The sequence below is a fragment of the Dreissena polymorpha genome, chromosome 4 (assembly GCF_020536995.1).
Source record: "Dreissena polymorpha isolate Duluth1 chromosome 4, UMN_Dpol_1.0, whole genome shotgun sequence".
Classification (NCBI taxonomy): Eukaryota; Metazoa; Mollusca; class Bivalvia; order Myida; family Dreissenidae; genus Dreissena; species Dreissena polymorpha.
Genome location: NC_068358.1, coordinates 111,512,014 through 111,530,583, shown reverse-complemented (window position 1 = coordinate 111,530,583; position 18,570 = coordinate 111,512,014). Strand labels below are relative to the sequence as shown.

The 18,570-nt window shown below is 37.3% G+C and overlaps 2 protein-coding genes across 5 annotated transcripts in view; one reads left to right on the top strand and one right to left on the bottom strand.

The window, feature by feature from the left end:
* The first annotated feature begins 1,102 nt into the window (after positions 1–1,102).
* LOC127875897 (unconventional myosin-Ie-like) overlaps positions 1,103–18,570 on the top strand; it is a 69,997-nt gene continuing 52,529 nt past the window's right edge. For 2 of the 4 annotated variants that reach the window (XM_052420643.1, XM_052420641.1), the window contains exons 1-3: positions 1,103–1,244; positions 15,260–15,385; positions 16,062–16,151. In XM_052420643.1, the coding sequence (XP_052276603.1) occupies positions 1,233–1,244; positions 15,260–15,385; positions 16,062–16,151 (228 nt within the window). In that variant the 5' untranslated portion in view covers positions 1,103–1,232. Of the gene's footprint in view, positions 1,245–3,075; positions 3,278–15,259; positions 15,386–16,061; positions 16,152–16,567; positions 16,637–18,570 lie in introns of those variants that run through there. The other 2 variants (XM_052420642.1, XM_052420644.1) reach the window with 2 other exon arrangements.
* Positions 4,440–9,581, bottom strand: LOC127875896 (uncharacterized protein K02A2.6-like). The gene is made up of 2 exons (XM_052420640.1): positions 8,638–9,581; positions 4,440–8,208 (listed from the first exon to the last, which is right to left on the bottom strand). The coding sequence occupies exons 1-2, from the start codon at positions 9,452–9,454 to the stop codon at positions 5,369–5,371; spliced, it is 3,657 nt and encodes a 1,218-aa protein (XP_052276600.1). The 5' UTR covers positions 9,455–9,581; the 3' UTR covers positions 4,440–5,368.

The following is an 18,570-nucleotide window of genomic DNA, read 5'->3' as shown; positions in this document are numbered from 1 at the left end:
CACACACCAAACGTCCATCTTTCAACGTAATCCACAATGAAATGCATCAAATTGTGCTATAACACATAGGATTCAGAAGCTTACCATAAAAAGCATGGGCGACAAGGAAATCTTACGAAATAAGCACCACTTTCGAGACCACAGAGGGATACAAAATGATTTAGTGTTGTTGCACAAGCTAAGCGTAAAGCCTGTCAATTTGTTAATCGCTCACAGTCAAAAGCAAAACAAAATATATAAATCCTGCTAAATAACAGCCAAGTGATTATGAACGAATAAAACAATATTTATATAATAATAATGTGTTTTATTAAATATATACCGGTATATACTATTTACAGTATATATATATTCTCTCCCGCCGGTTCAGCGGAAGTTTTGCCCTACACTTGATCGGAGACATAGGTACAGTTTGAATGAATGTTAGCTTTTTAACTTGTTCATAGCAAGCACCGAAATGTACACAAGTTAAAAACTGGAGATCATTTGAAAATTTCATAGCTTTTAATCTGTTTAATGACTATTGCATATATAGTTTTCTTTTAACCGACAAAACAACCAGTTATTTTATTATTTAATTGAAATCAAAATTTGTCTCATTTACCCTGGTTCAGTACAACTTTACATTAAGTTTTATTTAAAATATAGTTTATGAGAAAAAATACTCGATTGATTTTAAATTATATTCTGTTTGGCATGAGTAAAAGGTAATCCCCGTGGCGGATAGGAACGCACTAAAATACATGTATATCTGTGTTTGTTGGTTTTTATTAAAACAAAAATGTGTGTTTTAGTTGTTATGTGTATTAACTAATAGCTAACTAACTACAACAGTTGCAATGCAATCCAATCTCGAAAAATAAAACAAAACATTAGGATGATCTGGTCGATCATTCATTAGCCACACCGTTCTGGTACACTATTTGATTTTGTAAATACAAAGCAAAATTTACTGTCAAGTTTTCAACACATTTGAAATGACCCATGTTTGGTACAGTTTCATGTCGGTCGCTATCAATCACTATGTGTCGCACGTTGAACAATGACTGATCAAGTAGAGGCAATCACTCCTAAGCATCTATTTCCTGAATGGAACGGAAGATAGCGAACAAGTCTACAATATAGTCAGTGCTGGTGGTGGATTAGTGGGTGAAATAAACTTTATGTTGTTTCTTATTGTAAGATTAGTCAGTGCATATATCGGATAGGTTAACCTCATATAAAACTCGGAAATGGCCGGGAAGGTAATGTTTTAATGAATGATTACCGAGATCGATAAGGTCACTTTTTATGTAGGGTACACATCTTTTTTTCATTCAAACGACTGTTAACAACGCTATTCGTGTCTGTGTGTGTTAACATATTATTTCCTATTTTATTGTTCATGGTGAGATCGTCAATCATAAACAGACTGAGCTGGCAAATATGTATTTGTATTTATATGAGATCATAGTGTACGATGTAAAAGTAAAACAATATTCAAATCAACTGCAAGAGGAATATTTTGATATTAACTTGTTATCCAATACTGAGCTGATATAAATAAGTTTACTTATATTTACTGTTTTCAGTAACATATCGGCAGGTTGGTCATTGATATATCAAAACAAACAAGCGATTACATTAATATTGTTCCTAACGTACTGATCATTAGTATTAAGTTATCGAGCTTTTTGCGAACAAAACCGACGTTAAATATACATTTGCCTAATCAGAATGTTTGTCCAGTAAGATTAGTCCTCCTCTGTCCATTCCTGATGATTGGTTTACAGGAACCTGTTCACAATATACCCGGATTTGAACGCTTCATCTAAAAACAAAAGTGTTCATCATTACCGCGGTAAATTGGTTTGTTTCTATCACGGAGCGTATATTGACTCATCTAGAGTCCGTGGTTTCTATATATGCTCACAATATGCGGTTGTTCGGATACATTTTCAGAGTGATGCCTTTTGCGTTTTTGAGCAATTTCGTCGCTACAGTTTAAATAATTATTGTGTTAGTAAGATTGTATCTTAAGTTTAATTGTTGAATTATTTAGATTTGTTGCAATAAAATCAATTGCAAGTTGACGAACCGGTAATATCAAAAACACCCACTTTTAACGAAAGATGTAACATCGTCGAATAGCAAGTTGTATTTGATTGCAATTGAGGTCATTTTAATGCTATTTTGACTACCGGTAATTATATTAGATGTAAAATAGATGCTTAGAAGATTATTCAATGAGCACGTAGCTGAAATGTTTAAATTTGACATACTCTTAATATTTTTTTTGATTCATGTAAATGTATAATTTAAATCTCGTTTCTAAGAGAGTGCAAGTTAATGCAAAATACAGCGCGTTTACTCCCTTCAGCGCTTTGATGTTATCTTTGAGGATACAAGGTTAATTGTCGGAGTTTTCACTCAAATATTGATGTGCCGAAATCATTTCTCAGCTCCGCATCAGTTACCCCTGACTTTGTCAAAATACAGCTTAAAAGTGCACAGTGAAAACTATTTTGTTTTGCATCGAATTTATTAAAAAGTATCGAGTATTATTAGTTACACTGTCATCAACAGATGGTATATGTGATATACACCCTCAGTATCTATTTATCTATCTTCCAGTAAGGTCGAACCCCTTGTGGAGACATAGACCTGTAACTCCAGTATGTCCATACCATACGAGAGCGAAGTACTGAGGGTGTATATCCCATACACCAACACGCAACAGTTACTGTGTAACGATTATATCCCAAATCAAATAAAATAATCAAATAAATTTTATTTTGAGTCGGCAAGACATATAACAAGTAACATAAGCTGCAAAGCTTTTGAACCGACTAAACAACAACTGTAAACAGTAAAACATTAGTAAAACAGTTTTCTGTAGCTTTCTGTAGCTTTCGAGTGTATACATGGCAATTACAAATACATGTATTATAAAACATATCAGTACTGTAGTGCGAAGAAGTCACAGATTGAAACACAAGAATACGATCGTAAATATGTCTGATCCATAGCCTCTGATAGTATGTAGGTTACTCTTTTTAACAATTGTTGCTGACCTCTGACCTTCTACCTGTGTAATTCGCCATGCGCATGCTCCAGGTTGTATTTCCTGTTTATTATTCCTTACTGTCGCAGAAAAGCAATTGTTTGTGTACAAAATACATAACCTGACTGATGGAAAAATAAATAGCGATGCATCGTGACAGTTGACATTACCGTTTCAGAAAAAAATACGTTTAAACTTATTATAAGTTAATAAACTTCTCACAGCAGGAAAATGGTAAGTTAATTTGGTAAAGTTACTTCCGCAACTGACTTAAATTACCCTAGTTCTGGCTTCCATAACTTTAAATGTCGCTTTTTATGATTTTTGACTGGCGCGACTTTATAGTTATGGACCAACCCCATTAGGAAAGTCAACCAGAAATTCCCGAAAAGTTGACAGTTAACAAAGACCGGTCCAAAACAGCTTTTAAATGCAGTTGTTGGCCTAAATCAACCACTTGATTGGAAAGATTGACATTTTTCACATTTAACTGATATACTCTTTCACAAAAAAACTATCTTAAACATTTAAAATGTATCTATTCTGCTCATACATATCGAGAAAAACAGCGATGTGACAGACTTTCTTGAAATGCGAATCTCCCGAGATTTCACGGTCATATGACGTTATTTCTATTTTTAGTAACAAACCATGTGCTCAAGTGTTTTCAAATTCAGAATGACATTTCCCGGTATTTTAATTATTCTGGCTTATTTTGTAAACAAATTGTAGTGTCAATACAAAGTCAAAGTAAATATTATATAAAACTACCTGATTCACAATGAAATCAGTCTTATAATCCACCAGACGTAAGTTGTTAATCACAAATAATAGATTTCAGAAAACGAAAGTAATGTTTACAATTTCAGCATAAAATGTCACGGTTTATCCGAAAGTATCCAAATGAAAACTCGTCACGTGACAAAGCAACAATGGCGTCAAAATTGTGAATTTCAGACTGATGAGAGTTATTTTCATCTAATGTAAGATGCATTTGAAACATCTGAACCTTAAAACATTCCTCGATGCAGTAATTTATATTCATTCACTAATATATGTAGAAATGTATCCAAGAAAATGAGCTTTCTTTGATTTATAGCGTGACATAAATATGTTACGACTCTGGTTGACTTTCGATACGGGATTAGCTTCAGCGTACAGGTCTGTCAATACTATATAAACTGTACGCTGAAGTTTCTTTAGCTAAAATTACCCGATCTGTCTAATAAATCAGTATCACAGTACAAACAGTCGCCTGACTCTGATAGCAATTTGTATAACAAGAGGCATTCCATGTTCTTCCTGAATATTTAGAGCATATGTTATGTGCAGATAAATGGAGGGTTATTATAGCTGCTAATTACGTTCAACAAGTGTAATAACTCTGAACTCGTCGGTGGGTAACTCACAACTCGCTTTATTCATAGATTCACATATATATATAAATCTCAATACAAGTAACTCATGACTGCATGCTTTAACAAGACAATACGAGTTGTGTCCCTTACATTACAATACATGACATCCCCTTTTCTTTCTTTTTTTTTAAAAATATAAACACATGATACACCAACTACTCTATCGTTACATATGCGAAGAGGTTTATGAAAGAAAGCAAATAACATAACCTGTAGTAACACATTATAAACTGTTCTTTTTATAAAACCATAGTGGGAATTTCTTTTAAACCTCTGAGTGTTAAATTGTTATTGAAAATAGAATATTCTATATGAATAAAATGCACTCTAAGTAATGAAGAACTTCTTATAAATTAAATATGCAATTGAACTTCATAAAATCAAATTAACAATAAAACAACATGTAAGACAAAATTATTCACTAAAATACATGTTTGCTAACTTTCCAAAAAATTGTCTCTGTTATCTCGGATTCAAGCTTGTTCAGGACAAAATGACAAATGCCAGATACAGTAAATGTCGGGTTTCAGCTAGGAAATGATAACAGACTGTTATAACACCGAAAACAAGCTAGAAAGTAGATACACCCAAAAATAATTAATATTGGATTTTTGTGAGAAGAAAATTTCATGAACATTTTGTTGTTAGAAGAAAAATCAAAGCGCTGAAGGCACTGAATCTTTAAACCTTAACCAAGAGTTTGATATGATAAAAATAAATATGTACAAACTGTTCCTTACTCGTTATGATAGTACAGTTTCAAGAACATTAAGCATTTACCACCACAATACATCTTACTTATACAAATACCAATATTACCGAATGATAGTTATTAAACAGTTTATTAATAAGTTTATTTTGCACTACAATAAGGCAGTCATATGACACATGTTTTGCACTTCACATCTTACACATAGTCATTTAACCGTATCGGTTTGTGAACTTCTCTTCCTGACCTCGTTTTCTTTCTAACAGTGTCTTGTACACTCTCTTTCCCCGGTTTGTCTCGAGTTTCGCTCGATCTCGCACTAGCACTGTTTTCGTGATTTGGAGTCGTTGATGGTTGTTCTGCTACCGTCTCTGTTGGCGCTGTGGGTGCCGGTATGTACACGTCATTGTTTGTGGTGATAATGTGTGGTCTTTCCTTTGTTTTCATTAGCATGTCCGTGTTTCGGCGATATTCGCGCCCCGATTCGCCTGCCTTAACGATATGTGATCGTGGGTATTCGGACGGTTTCACATACTCTGCCGGTTTCCAACCAGATGGGGTTTTAATTCTTACTGCGTCCCCTGGCTGAAGATTGTCCTTGCTCTTCGCGTGTTGGTCGTAGTAGAATTTTTGCTTTTCACGAAATTCTAACAACTTCGGTGCGACATTTTCATTGGTTGCTTCTGGTTGTCGCAATGTTTGTTTCATAGGTATTAGTGTTTTTGCGCGTCGACCCATCAAACGTTGCATCGGTGATCCGATGTTATCGCGTGGTGTGTTTCTTAGTTCTAACAGGGCTAAGTAGATGTCGTCCCCTGTTTCGCTACACTTTTTAATTAGATTTTTAACGGTTTGTACAGCCTTTTCAGCAAGGCCGTTTGTTTGTTGGTGCAAAGGCGACGACGTAATATGGGTGATGCCATATTTTTCGATGAATTCTCGGAATTCAGCACTGGTGAACTGTGGACCGTTGTCCGAGATGATTGAGTCCATGATTCCATAACGAGCCACGTTTTGCTTGATGTGTTTTAAGATGGTGCTCGTTCGAGTGTCTCTTTGCAATGGTGCTACTTCAATGAAGTTGGAGAAGAAGTCTACAATGATTAGGTAATTGTTACCCTCTAGTTCGCATAAGTCCATTCCAACTTTGCTCCAGGGTAGCTCAGGTACTGGTTGGATGATCATTGGCTCCTTTTGGCTCATCTTGCGATGCATTAAACACGCACTACACTTGCCAATAAGATCTTCAATTTGTTTGTTCATGCCGGGCCAAAATACTAACTCTCTCGCCCTCTTTTTACAGTTTACTACCCCTAAATGCGACTTATGTATCGCTTTCAACGTTTCTGTTCTCATTTCTTTCGGGATACACACGCGTTCCCCTCGGTACAGAACTCCATTGTAAATTGATATTTCATCGCGGTAATCCCAAAATGGAACGGCTTCAACTGGAACTTCGCACTTCGTTTCTGGCCATCCTCGAATGATAACCTTTGCCAGTACTTGGAATTGTTCATCCGCTTGCGTTGCGCGTGCAATTTTGTCATGGTTTGAACACGACAGCGTGTCGAGCTTCAAAACCATCAACTCTTCATCGATAGTTTTCTCATAATGATTTTCTAACGGTAATCTGCTGAGGCAGTCTGCTAGACCCATGTCCTTGCCGCTTTTGTGCACGAGGTTGAAGTCATACGGTTGAAGCTTCAAAATCATTCGTTGAATCCTTAGCGGAGCTTTATGTATTTCTTTCTTTAGAATCGACTCCAACGGTTTGTGATCAGATTCCACTAGGAAAGTATCTCGGCCATATAGCAGTTTGTGGAATTTTTCACAGCCATATACAACGGCTAGCATTTCTTTTTCGATCTGAGCGTACCGTTGCTCTGTCGGTGTGAGCGCACGTGACGCATATGCCACAACACGGTCCTGTTGGATTATCGCGGCTCCCAGGCCTCTCATTGATGCGTCTACTGTGAGTGTGACAGGTTTTTTCAAGTCGTAGTACTGAAGTACTTTTGTTGAAACAAGAGCTTCTTTTATTTTATTGAACGCGCGCTTCGCTTCGTCACCCCAGCTCCACGTTTCTAGCCTTTTCATATCGCGCAGTGGTGCATTCAACTCACTGAGATTTGGGATGAACTTAGACACATACGATAGCATGCCTAACACGGTTTCCAGCTCACTGAAGCTTTCTGGCTCTCTCATGTCTGCTATCGCCTTCACTCTTTGATCTGTCGGTTTAATTCCGTCTCCAGTCAGTTTGTGACCTACATAGTCCACCTCCGGCTTGGCAAACATACACTTTTTCTTATTCATCTTCAGATTAATTGAACGTGCCTTTTGAAGCACCGTTTCCAAGCGCCTGTTATGTTCTTCCAGTGTTCTACCATGAATCAAAATGTCGTCAACAATTATTTCTACCCCGTCAATGTTACCAAAGTTCTGTTCCATGGACCGTTGGAACACTTCACTCGAACACTTCACGCCCATCGGCATCCGCAGGTATCGGTACCTGCCGAACGGAGTATTAAACGCTGTGAGCTTCGAGCTCTCTTCAGTTAATTTTATTTGGTAATAACCCATATTCGCGTCTAGCGTTGTAAAGTATTTACTCCCATTCAATCTTGTGGCAACATCATCAAAACTGTTCATTGGGTAATGTTCTCTTCGGATTGCGCGGTTTAAATCTGTGGGGTCAATGCATATTCGCACTCTTCCGTTTTTCTTCCTTACGCACACCAAACTACTGACCCATTGCGTAGGTTCTGTTACTTTAGCAATAATGTTGCATTTCTCTAAGTGTTTTAGTTCAGCTTGCAATTGTTCACGAATCGCGACTGGAACCGGTCTTGGTGCATGAACTACTGGTTCTATTGACTTATCGATTTTAATCTCGTACTCGCCCGGTATACACCCAATCTCTTCCCCAAGGACGTCACTATATTTCTCAATGATAGATTCTGTTTCAAGTCTTGCGGTGTGTATTCTCATGATCAGCCCAAAATCAACTGAATCATCCCTTCCAAGCAAGTTTATGCCTCTTGGAGTGTTCATAATCTGGAAATTAACCGAACGCTTGATATTTTTATGCTCGCACAGCAATGTAATCATTCCTAGCGCCTTCACTGCTGGCCCATTGACACCGCTAATAATAACATCACTCCTTGTGATTGGTGCAACCTTTTCAAATAGCTTCGCTGTTCCATATGACATGACACTGCACATTGCGCCACTGTCGATTTCAAATTTTATCGTTTTACACCCTATTTTCAAGTTAGCGGACCATTCATGATTATCTTCACTCGATGTTGCGATAAATACGTCGTTCACATCCGCATGTTCAAACTGGTTAAACATTTCCTCGACCTGGTCTTCCTGGGCTTCGGTGTAGTTGACACGTCGTTGACCTCCACGGCCCCGATATCCACGGTGGATTCCCCGATCACTTCCGCGATGACGCAGTCTACGTCCATAGCCACGTGCCCCTCTGTGTGATATCCCCTTTTGTTGATGCGATGTCCCACCGACTGCAGGACATAATTTGGATGCCTTGAAATGGCCAAACTCACCGCAATTGTCACACTGTTTTTGATAGGCGGGACATTTCCTTACTTCATGTTTTCTGCAACACTTGGCACAGTATTTTTGTTGCTTATGGGGGTTTTGATGCGTTCTAGCGATGTTTACGTGAGGGCTTTCGCCCAGTGATTTGATGTGAGACGCGGTCAATTCTATTTGCCTACAAACCTGCACGACACGTTCGATGGTAAGTTGTGTAACCGGTATCTCCATTAGCTTTTCACTACACTTTGTGTCATTCACGCCATTAATGATCATGTCACATATTAACCCTTCTTTTTGTTCCCCATATTGACAGTGTTCGGCCTTTCTTTTTAATTCCGAAATGTAATCCATTATTGACAGGTTACCACGCTTTGTGTTGAGGAACTCTTGTCTTTTAATGTTACGGTAATTCTGCACTCCGAAATGTCTGTCAAATTTTGTGAAAACTGTTTCTAGATGGTATTTATCCTCGGCTGGCACTGCCGCGATTCCAGCATCCTGATTGGCAACAACTTCCGGCGCCCACGCGAACGAATCGTAAATTTTTACGCACTCTCTCCCCATGTTGGCAAGTAGGACACCAACCTTTCTTTGTCCAGGCTTGTCGTCCAGACCTAGCGCGTCCAAATGAATTATGAAGTCCCGTTTGTAGTCTTCCCAACTTGATGCACTTTCTGACGGGTTAAATTCCGGTAATGGCCTGATTCCCTTCGAAGCCATTTCGCTGTTGTATAAAATGAACCTTTAACAACAGATTTGCAACGTACGATTGTCATGCAATCGCCTGATTGCGCCGATTTTTAATAGATTTCTGACACCATGTAATAACTCTGAACTCGTCGGTGGGTAACTCACAACTCGCTTTATTCATAGATTCACATATATATATAAATCTCAATACAAGTAACTCATGACTGCATGCTTTAACAAGACAATACGAGTTGTGTCCCTTACATTACAATACATGACAACAAGTACATGTATTGCTGGTAAAAAAACCACAAGTATTAGGCCAAAACAAGTATTTGTTTGTTTCTGGTTATACGGCGTAAAATACAGTTTGCGTTCGTCTGTTGTGGTGCTGAGCGTTATATAGAAAACCGATGTTATTATACTTTTCTGGATTAATTAAGCATTGTTTTTTTTGTAAAGTGATAATTAAAAAGTTCTGAAATAAATAACATCTTTTATTTTTATATGGTTCATAAATAATAGTGATACAGATTGTACAGTATACCGTCCTATGTAACGTAGAATGTAAGTACAGAAACAACAAAGACAGAGGTGCGAAAAAGACATGCATAAAAAGTTGCTGAAACTTAGAAGAGTGAATAGAAACTGCACCATATCTGTTTTGAACATATGCTTATTTAATCGACAAAGATGAGCATACTAGATCTACTTAGGTAAAAGTCAGTGTTAAAAGCTAATGTTAAATAAAATTGCGCGTACACGTTACACCATAATGCCTTCTTCTGATTGGTTCATATTTAAATCAGTTTTATGACATGGCGACAGGTCAGTGATTGTTATGCGATTTAAGCAGAAGGTTACCTGAAGAATTTAAGCCTTTCTAACTTCAATTCGAATATATTTGAGATAAAAATGGACTTCTGGACTAAAACATTATGAATTGGTAATGTTATTTTGCAATTTTACGCGAATTGATGAAAATTAAAACTTTCTGGTGTCCAACACATAAGTGACTCTTCTCCGATAAGACGTTCCAAAGAATTTAGCCTATATAAAAAGTATCTCTAAATTCTTTGCCCGTCTTATAAATAAGACTAGTTACACGCCATAAAATGGTTTTGTTGATATGTCTTAATTATTAATTCACATAAAACTCTGTCAACATGTAAAGAAAAACAAGTGATAACTTTTGTAAGAGGTATACTTTTCAATACCTCTTTCACATACTTAAAAAAAATAAAAATAAAATCCATGATGTGTTTTTCTTTAATATGAAGTTTATATAACTACTAGCCATATTTAAAAACATGACCTTTTTGAATGACCATTTTGCTATAGACGAAAGCTAGAGTAAACTAATAAATTTTAAGTATAAAAAACAATTAACAAATCTACCAGTATGCTTGTTGTACAATATTTCAATTGAATGGCCAGCAAATGGTCCATTTTATTAAATACTAACTGACAGAAGTCTAATTATTATTTAGAACCCTACATGATATGCTTGAAAGTTAGTATATTGGCATCACTCTTTGCAGTGATTTTTTTCACCCAATTGGGAACGGGTCCGGTACCCATGCCATTTGGAATTTTTCGCGTTGTGAAATCACCAGATTGGGGAAAAAACGAGTCGCGAAATCTTCCAATTGGGAAAAATCAAGTTGTGAATTGTACCAATTGAAGAATGGTATTTTTAATAATGACTTTGTTTAACTTTTATCAGCTTTAAATGACACAGGAAATCAAAATAAACTTTTATTCACAGTCTTGCACAAACAACAACATGCTATCAGAACACAGATGGTGTTGTAATTAGTTGCATTATTTTACCCTTTAAAATTGCTGAATACAAGATGTGCATTATGAATCCTGCTGATTCAAGTCTCTTTATTATAAATTAAATCAACTATCAAGTATAAAGAAAACAACACAATAAACAACCCTCTTACGGCATTTAAGTGTACATGAAAGTGCTTACAGTGTTTTTTCGTTAAAAATCGGGGCCGGTATCGAGAGGCCACACTTATTGTCCTATCTTCATGAAACTCAGTCAGAAGATTCATCCCAATACTATCTTGGACGAGTTAAAAAATGATACCGGTTGGTTGAAAAACATGGCTATAGTAAAACCTTGTTAACACGCTAGAGGCCACATTTATTTTCCAAACATCATGAAACTTGGTCAGAAGATTTGTCCCAATAATATCTTGGATGGGTTCGAAAATGGTTTCGCTTGAAAAACATGGCCACCAGGGGCGGGGCATTTTTCCTTACATGGCTAATATGGCTATAGTAAAACCTTGTTAACACTCTAGAGGCCACATTTATTGTCCAATCTTCATGAAATTTGGTCAGAAGATTGGTCTCAATGATATCTTGGATGAATTTGAAAATAATTATGTTTGCTTGAAAAACATGGCCTCCAAGGGGCGGGGCATTTTTCCTTATATGGCTATAGTAAAATTGTGTTAACACTCTAGAGGCCACATTTACTGTCCTATCTTCATGAAACTTGGTCAGAAGATTCATCCCGATAATATCTTGGACGAGTTAAAAAAAGATGCTGGTTGGTTGAAAAACATGGCTGCCAGGGGGCGGGGCATTTTTCCTTATATGGCTTATAGTAAAACCTTGTTAACACTTTAGAGGCCACTTTTATTTTCCGATTTTCATGAAACTTGGTCAGAAGATTTGTTCCAATAATATCTTGTTATCTCAGGTGAGCGACTTTGGGCCTTTCAGGCCCTCTTGTTTTGTTATACTACTGTTTTAACCCTTTACCGCTTAGATACGTATTTTGACGCATTTGTAGTCCCTTAGAAAGTTACATTTAATTAAATGCCTTTCCTACTAAATTCAAGTTTTAAAGGCTTCATTTCCAACCCTTAGATACTGATAAGCAGCAAACAGCATAAAACCTGAACAGACTGCGAGTTACTTGCAGGCTGTTCTGGTTTTATGCTGTTTGCACATAGCCATCTTCACTTTGCTTCTATGTGGGAAAGGGTTAAACTATGATTGCTAAAGTGATTGCCTCATGCACAGTGCATGTATATGATCATTTTAAGTGTCAACATTGCATTCAATATCATACTTAGAACAATACAAATGAGAGGATGAATATGAATTAAGGAAAGATCAAATTTATTAAAATTAAAAGTGGATACATGTATACTTTTTTCAAACGTTTAGTGATTTTCATTACTTATTACTGTCTCAAAGTCGATAATGGCAAGTTTAATTGTACTGTATGCGTTGGTGAAACAAAAATTCTTTGCAGTGTAATGATCAGATCTGTACAATACATGAAAACATATGTTGGGGATTTCCCAGTATTGTTCATGATTGAGTTTTATCTGGAAAATCAAAAGTAAACTGTTTGAGAAACATTAAATGGACCTTTTAACGTTTTGGTAAATTTACAAAATTAAAAAAAAAAGTTTTAGAATTGCAAATTGTTGTTGTAGTTGTTGTTGATATTTGCAAGATGACAGTTGTATGGTGCATTTACCTTGCTCTAAAATATCCATTACCGTATTTTACCATGCATAGCGCGCAGTTTTTTACCTTCAAATTTCAAAATAAAAATTCAGTGCGCGTAATACATTAACACAACGCTTTCCTGGTTGCTAAATTGCAAAAAATCCATTTCGTAATCATAAATTTTCACAATTGCCGCCATTTTTTTTTATTGCAGAAAACTACACCCTGGTAAAGGGTTAAGAAGCTTTTATTGAAGATTGTTTAAACCTATTAATGCTGTACATGGTTGGAATTAATTGTATAGTAAGTTGAAGAAAATGTCATGAGATTGTGAATAGCCATTTTAAAATTAAAACAGGCAGTAACTTTAAGTAAGTTTTTGGTTTTTACAGAAATCTTGTTTAAGTGTATGATATGCTTCTCTAGTTATTTGCCCTGTCAGTTGGAAATAATTTCTGTTTGATCCTGACAATAAAAACACTCTTTTGTGCTCAAGATTTCAAAAACCAAAAATACATTGTTTAGAACACCTTTATAAATGCAAGTCATACAATGGGTTACCATTTAATGTGGCCAATACTTACATTTTACAGAGAATCTTGCAATTTTGTTACACCAAATGTGACATTTGGATAATTCATTATAGAAACAGTTAAATCAATTGTCCTGGTTATCCCCAAACATGAATAGACCAGGATAAAACTTAAGGAATATATGTATTAATTTTTTACTGACATTCTCCAACAATAGCAATTTAACAACTGACAGGACAATTATTTGCCTCATCCTGTGGAAAGTGGGCTTTATGAATGTGTGTTAATTGTCATCCCAGATTAACCTCTGAAGTCTGCACAGGCTAATCAGGGAGGACACTTTCTGTCTAAACTGGACTTACATGTAGAAGCGACTTCCTTAAAAATACCATGAAAGCAGTGTCATCCCCCATTAGCATGTGAGCCATGAAAGCAGTGTCATCCCCCATTAGCATGTGAGCCATGAAAGCAGTGTCATCCCCCATTAGCATGTGAGCCATGAAATCAGTGTCATCCCCCATTAGCATGTGAGCCATGAAAGCAGTGTCATCCCCCATTAGCATGTGAGCCATGAAAGCAGTGTCATCCCCCATTAGCATGTGAGCCATGAAAGCAGTGTCATCCCCCATTAGCATGTGAGCCATGAAAGCAGTGTCATCCCCCATTAGCATGTGAGCCATGAAAGCAGTGTCATCCCCCATTAGCATGTGAGCCATGAAAGCAGTGTCATCCCCCATTAGCATGTGAGCCATGAAAGCAGTGTCATCCCCCATTAGCATGTGAGCCATGAAAGCAGTGTCATCCCCCATTAGCATGTGAGCCATGAAAGCAGTGTCATCCCCCATTAGCATGTGAGCCATGAAAGCAGTGTCATCCCCCATTAGCATGTGAGCCATGAAATCAGTGTCATCCCCCATTAGCATGTGAGCCATGAAAGCAGTGTCATCCCCCATTAGCATGTGAGCCATGAAAGCAGTGTCATCCCCCATTAGCATGTGAGCCATGAAAGCAGTGTCATCCCCCATTAGCATGTGAGCCATGAAAGCAGTGTCATCCCCCATTAGCATGTGAGCCATGAAAGCAGTGTCATCCCCCATTAGCATGTGAGCCATGAAAGCAGTGTCATCCCCCATTAGCATGTGAGCCATGAAAGCAGTGTCATCCCCCATTAGCATGTGAGCCATGAAAGCAGTGTCATCCCCCATTAGCATGTGAGCCATGAAAGCAGTGTCATCCCCCATTAGCATGTGAGCCATGAAAGCAGTGTCATCCCCCATTAGCATGTGAGCCATGAAAGCAGTGTCATCCCCCATTAGCATGTGAGCCATGAAAGCAGTGTCATCCCCCATTAGCATGTGAGCCATGAAAGCAGTGTCATCCCCCATTAGCATGTGAGCCATGAAAGCAGTGTCATCCCCCATTAGCATGTGAGCCATGAAAGCAGTGTCATCCCCCATTAGCATGTGAGCCATGAAAGCAGTGTCATCCCCCATTAGCATGTGAGCCATGAAAGCAGTGTCATCCCCCATTAGCATGTGAGCCATGAAAGCAGTGTCATCCCCCATTAGCATGTGAGCCATGAAAGCAGTGTCATCCCCCATTAGCATGTGAGCCATGAATACAGTGTCATCCCCCATTAGCATGTGAGCCATGAAAGCAGTGTCATCCCCCATTAGCATGTGAGCCATGAAAGCAGTGTCATCCCCCATTAGCATGTGAGGACTTAACAGGATAATCTGGGCTGACATTTTTTCTTTGCACATGCGTGAAGCCCAGATTAAGCCTGTGCTGTCATTATGTAAACCTTGTTTTTTAGCCGTACCATTGGCAGAGCCACAATGTCAAGACCAGCGGGGTTGATGACATGGTGCTGCTGCAGAAGATCTCAGAGTCAGGCATCGTGGATAACCTGAAAAAGAGGTTCATGGAGGACACCATCTATGTATCCTTGGCAACACAGCGGCCTCTCAATGTCTGATGTTACCATGACGATTTTAAAATAAGAAAAACTCTGGGGAAAATGGGCTTAATGCATGTGCGTAAAGTGTCGTCTTTGATTAGCTTTTGCTGTAGGCCAAGGCTTGTTAGGGACGACACTTTTGGCCAAGGCTGACTCTGATTACAAGGGACTTCCTTTAAACCAAAATATCATGAAAGCGGCAAGTGTTGTCCCTGATAAGCCTGTGTGGACTGCACAGGCTGACCTGGAATGACACTTAATGCAAATGCATCAAGCCCAATTTTTCAGCGTGGTGCAGATATTTCTACACAATTTCTATACAAATACTCAAGAAGACCATTTTAATCTTACTCCTATACCAATATGGCAGCCTTTAAACTTTAAGATTGAAGAGACCAATGCTTTTCAAATGCTAAATTTTATTAACCAGTTTCTTGTCTAATATTGTTTAAATGTGTACAGTTGTTGTAAATTGTTGTTATTTTTTCTGTTTTTATTTGGCAGATTGAACTGTTTTTGTCTTACATTGTTTCAGTAGTCTTTCTTTTTAAATTATCATTATTTTTCTGTTCTAATTTGGCAGTAACTATCTCATAAACCTATTTATCTAAGAAAGCAATGTTATTCTAATGTGGCATGTCTCTTAACGTGAGTTCAGACATATATTGGTCCGGTGCTGGTGTCTGTGAACCCTTTCAAGGCCCTGAACATCTACAGTGAGAAGGAGGTGGACCAGTATCAAGGAGCTGTGAGTACTTGTAACACGTGTTGTCTTGTTTTGTGTGGATAAGGTCAGCGCTCTGAGAAAACAGTGCTTAATGCATGTGTGTGAAGTATCGTCTCAGATTAGCCTGTGCAGTCCCCACAGGCTAATCATGGACAACACTTTTTGCCTTAATTCCTTTAAAAAAAAAACTCTAAAAGTGGATAGTGTTGTCACTGATTAGCCTGTGCAGATCGCACAGGGAAATCTTGAAGGGCACTTTAAGCACATGCTTTAAGCCCAGTTTTCCCGTAGCCAGGCTCATTTTTATCTGTTGTTAATTGCCTTTCATTCATATAGCAACGCTTATTATCCCTTGCTAAAGGTGTCTGTCACAAATTTTGCAGGGCTATATCTCAGAAACTATATACTGATAAAATATCTACATGAGACTTCATGGGTGTATATATATATCAATGAAGAGAAGTGTCATGCAGATGAACCATTACCCTACACTTTCTCAAATAAGAGTTATGGCCCTTAGTTTTTTTATGCCCCCGGATCAATAGATAGGGGGTATATTGTTTTTGGCCTGTCTGTCTTTCTTTCTGTCTGTCATTGCGTCATTCTGTCAATCTGTCACCAAAACTTTAACCTTACAGTAAAGTTTTGCAATATCTTTTGAAATATTGAACATACCAACTTGATATTTAGCATGCATGTGTACTGTAAACGTATAGAAATTCGTCTGTATGAAATTTCGTGGTTTAATAAAAAACAACTATTTCGTTGACACGTAATTTCGTGGATTTCAAATTTTCGGGGAAGATTGACAGTCATAATAATTAAATTTTTCTTAAAACAACCAGAGTAATAACGAAGAATAATCTGCTAATGTGTGTTGACAACAAGGCTTGTGATTAATGTGCACTGAAGCATGAAAGTGTTGCCGATAATTGTCGATAAGAGCGAGCGGCCATCTTGTGAGTCCCCCTCGCTAATTGCCATCAATGTTGTTTTGACAACATTTGCATTTCTCTGCTCAATCGGTCCCCTAGTAGTAACAATTGAGTAAGAAGGTCCGCAAACTACAGGTGTGAAAACCGTTATTTCTCTTTTAACTTTAATTGGCACTAATTGACATATGTGGTAAATCTACAAACTGTTTATTGGACGACGACACGTAAAAGAGAACAATCGTTGATGTACAGTTTAAAATTCCGTGCTTGATTAAAAAAGTATTATTACTCAAACACTTATCAAGAAAACAACATATTGTATTACCTAGCATATCACAATCAAATATCTCAGATAACCGAAAACAATAGAGAAGGTCGGCAATGACATTCAGAAAGGACCGATTTCGGATTAAAAATGTAAAATTAATTGTTGGTACTTAAATTCGTGGTTCAGCGGAACAACGAAATCGACGAAAATTCGTACCACACGAAATTTAATGGTTTTACAGTATCTCATGGAGCTGCACATTTTGAGTGGTGAAAGGTCAAGGTCATCCTTCAAGGTCAAAGGTCAAAAAACAAAAAAAAGCGGCGCATTAGGGGGCATTGTGTTTCTGACAAACACATCTCTTGTTTGTATGATGTTTATAGAAGGATTAGCACCCATCCATAAACAAAATATATTTTTCAGTGGATATAAATTCAAAGAATTTGCTTGTTTAATATGCATGTTTCTGGAGTCAGTTTATCAAAAGGGTTTACAAGAACTAAGTATTTTTACTTATACCAGTAGTATGATCCCATATTCACTGTTTGGTACTAAATAGTTGTTTTTCTATTAGCTTTATTGGATAGACAGGTTGAATGCTTGATTTCTGTTATATACATATTAGGTACAACAAATATTCACTCACAATCTCAAAATACACAACACAAAGTCTAAGGTCACTTGTTAATGAATGGAACACTTATGATGAAGTTTGTGACATTTTAAGGATTATAGATAAGACTTAGTTTTGAAAAATGGGGCTTAATGCATGTACATAAAGTACATGTACATCCCAGATAAGCCTGTGCTGTCTGCACAGTCTTGGAATGGACAGCACTTTCCACTTTTAGGTTAAGTGTATGTATAAAAAGAAAATCCAGTCAAGGCGGACATTGTTGTACCAGATTAGCCTGTGCAGTGTGCACATGCATTAAACACCACTGTTTTCAGACTGGAGTGTATGTTAATGCATTTGTTTCCTCTTTTGGCACATGTATGTGTGGGTTTTGACATCCGTATGAAATACTCTCAGCAATTCATGTAACATGCTATATATAGCGTATGAATCAGATGGGGATGATAATTAAAACAGTAACATTTCTAAATTTTATTCCATGGCTGAATTTGATTTTTATCTAATTAAACATGCTTGAGCAATTTTGCAATGAGTTAGATATTTTGGCAGTTGACATTTTGAACGGATACCAAGATAGTATTTTAACTACTTTAAAATCCT

Coding starts and splice junctions, on each gene's coding strand:
- LOC127875896 (XM_052420640.1), bottom strand. CDS start 9,454: ATGGCTTCGAAGGGAATCAGGCCATTACCGGAATTTAACCCGTCAGAA. Junction 8,209..8,637: donor AGGGGCACGTGGCTATGGAC/GTAGACTGCGTC, acceptor ACACTCCAAGAG/GCATAAACTTGCTTGGAAGG.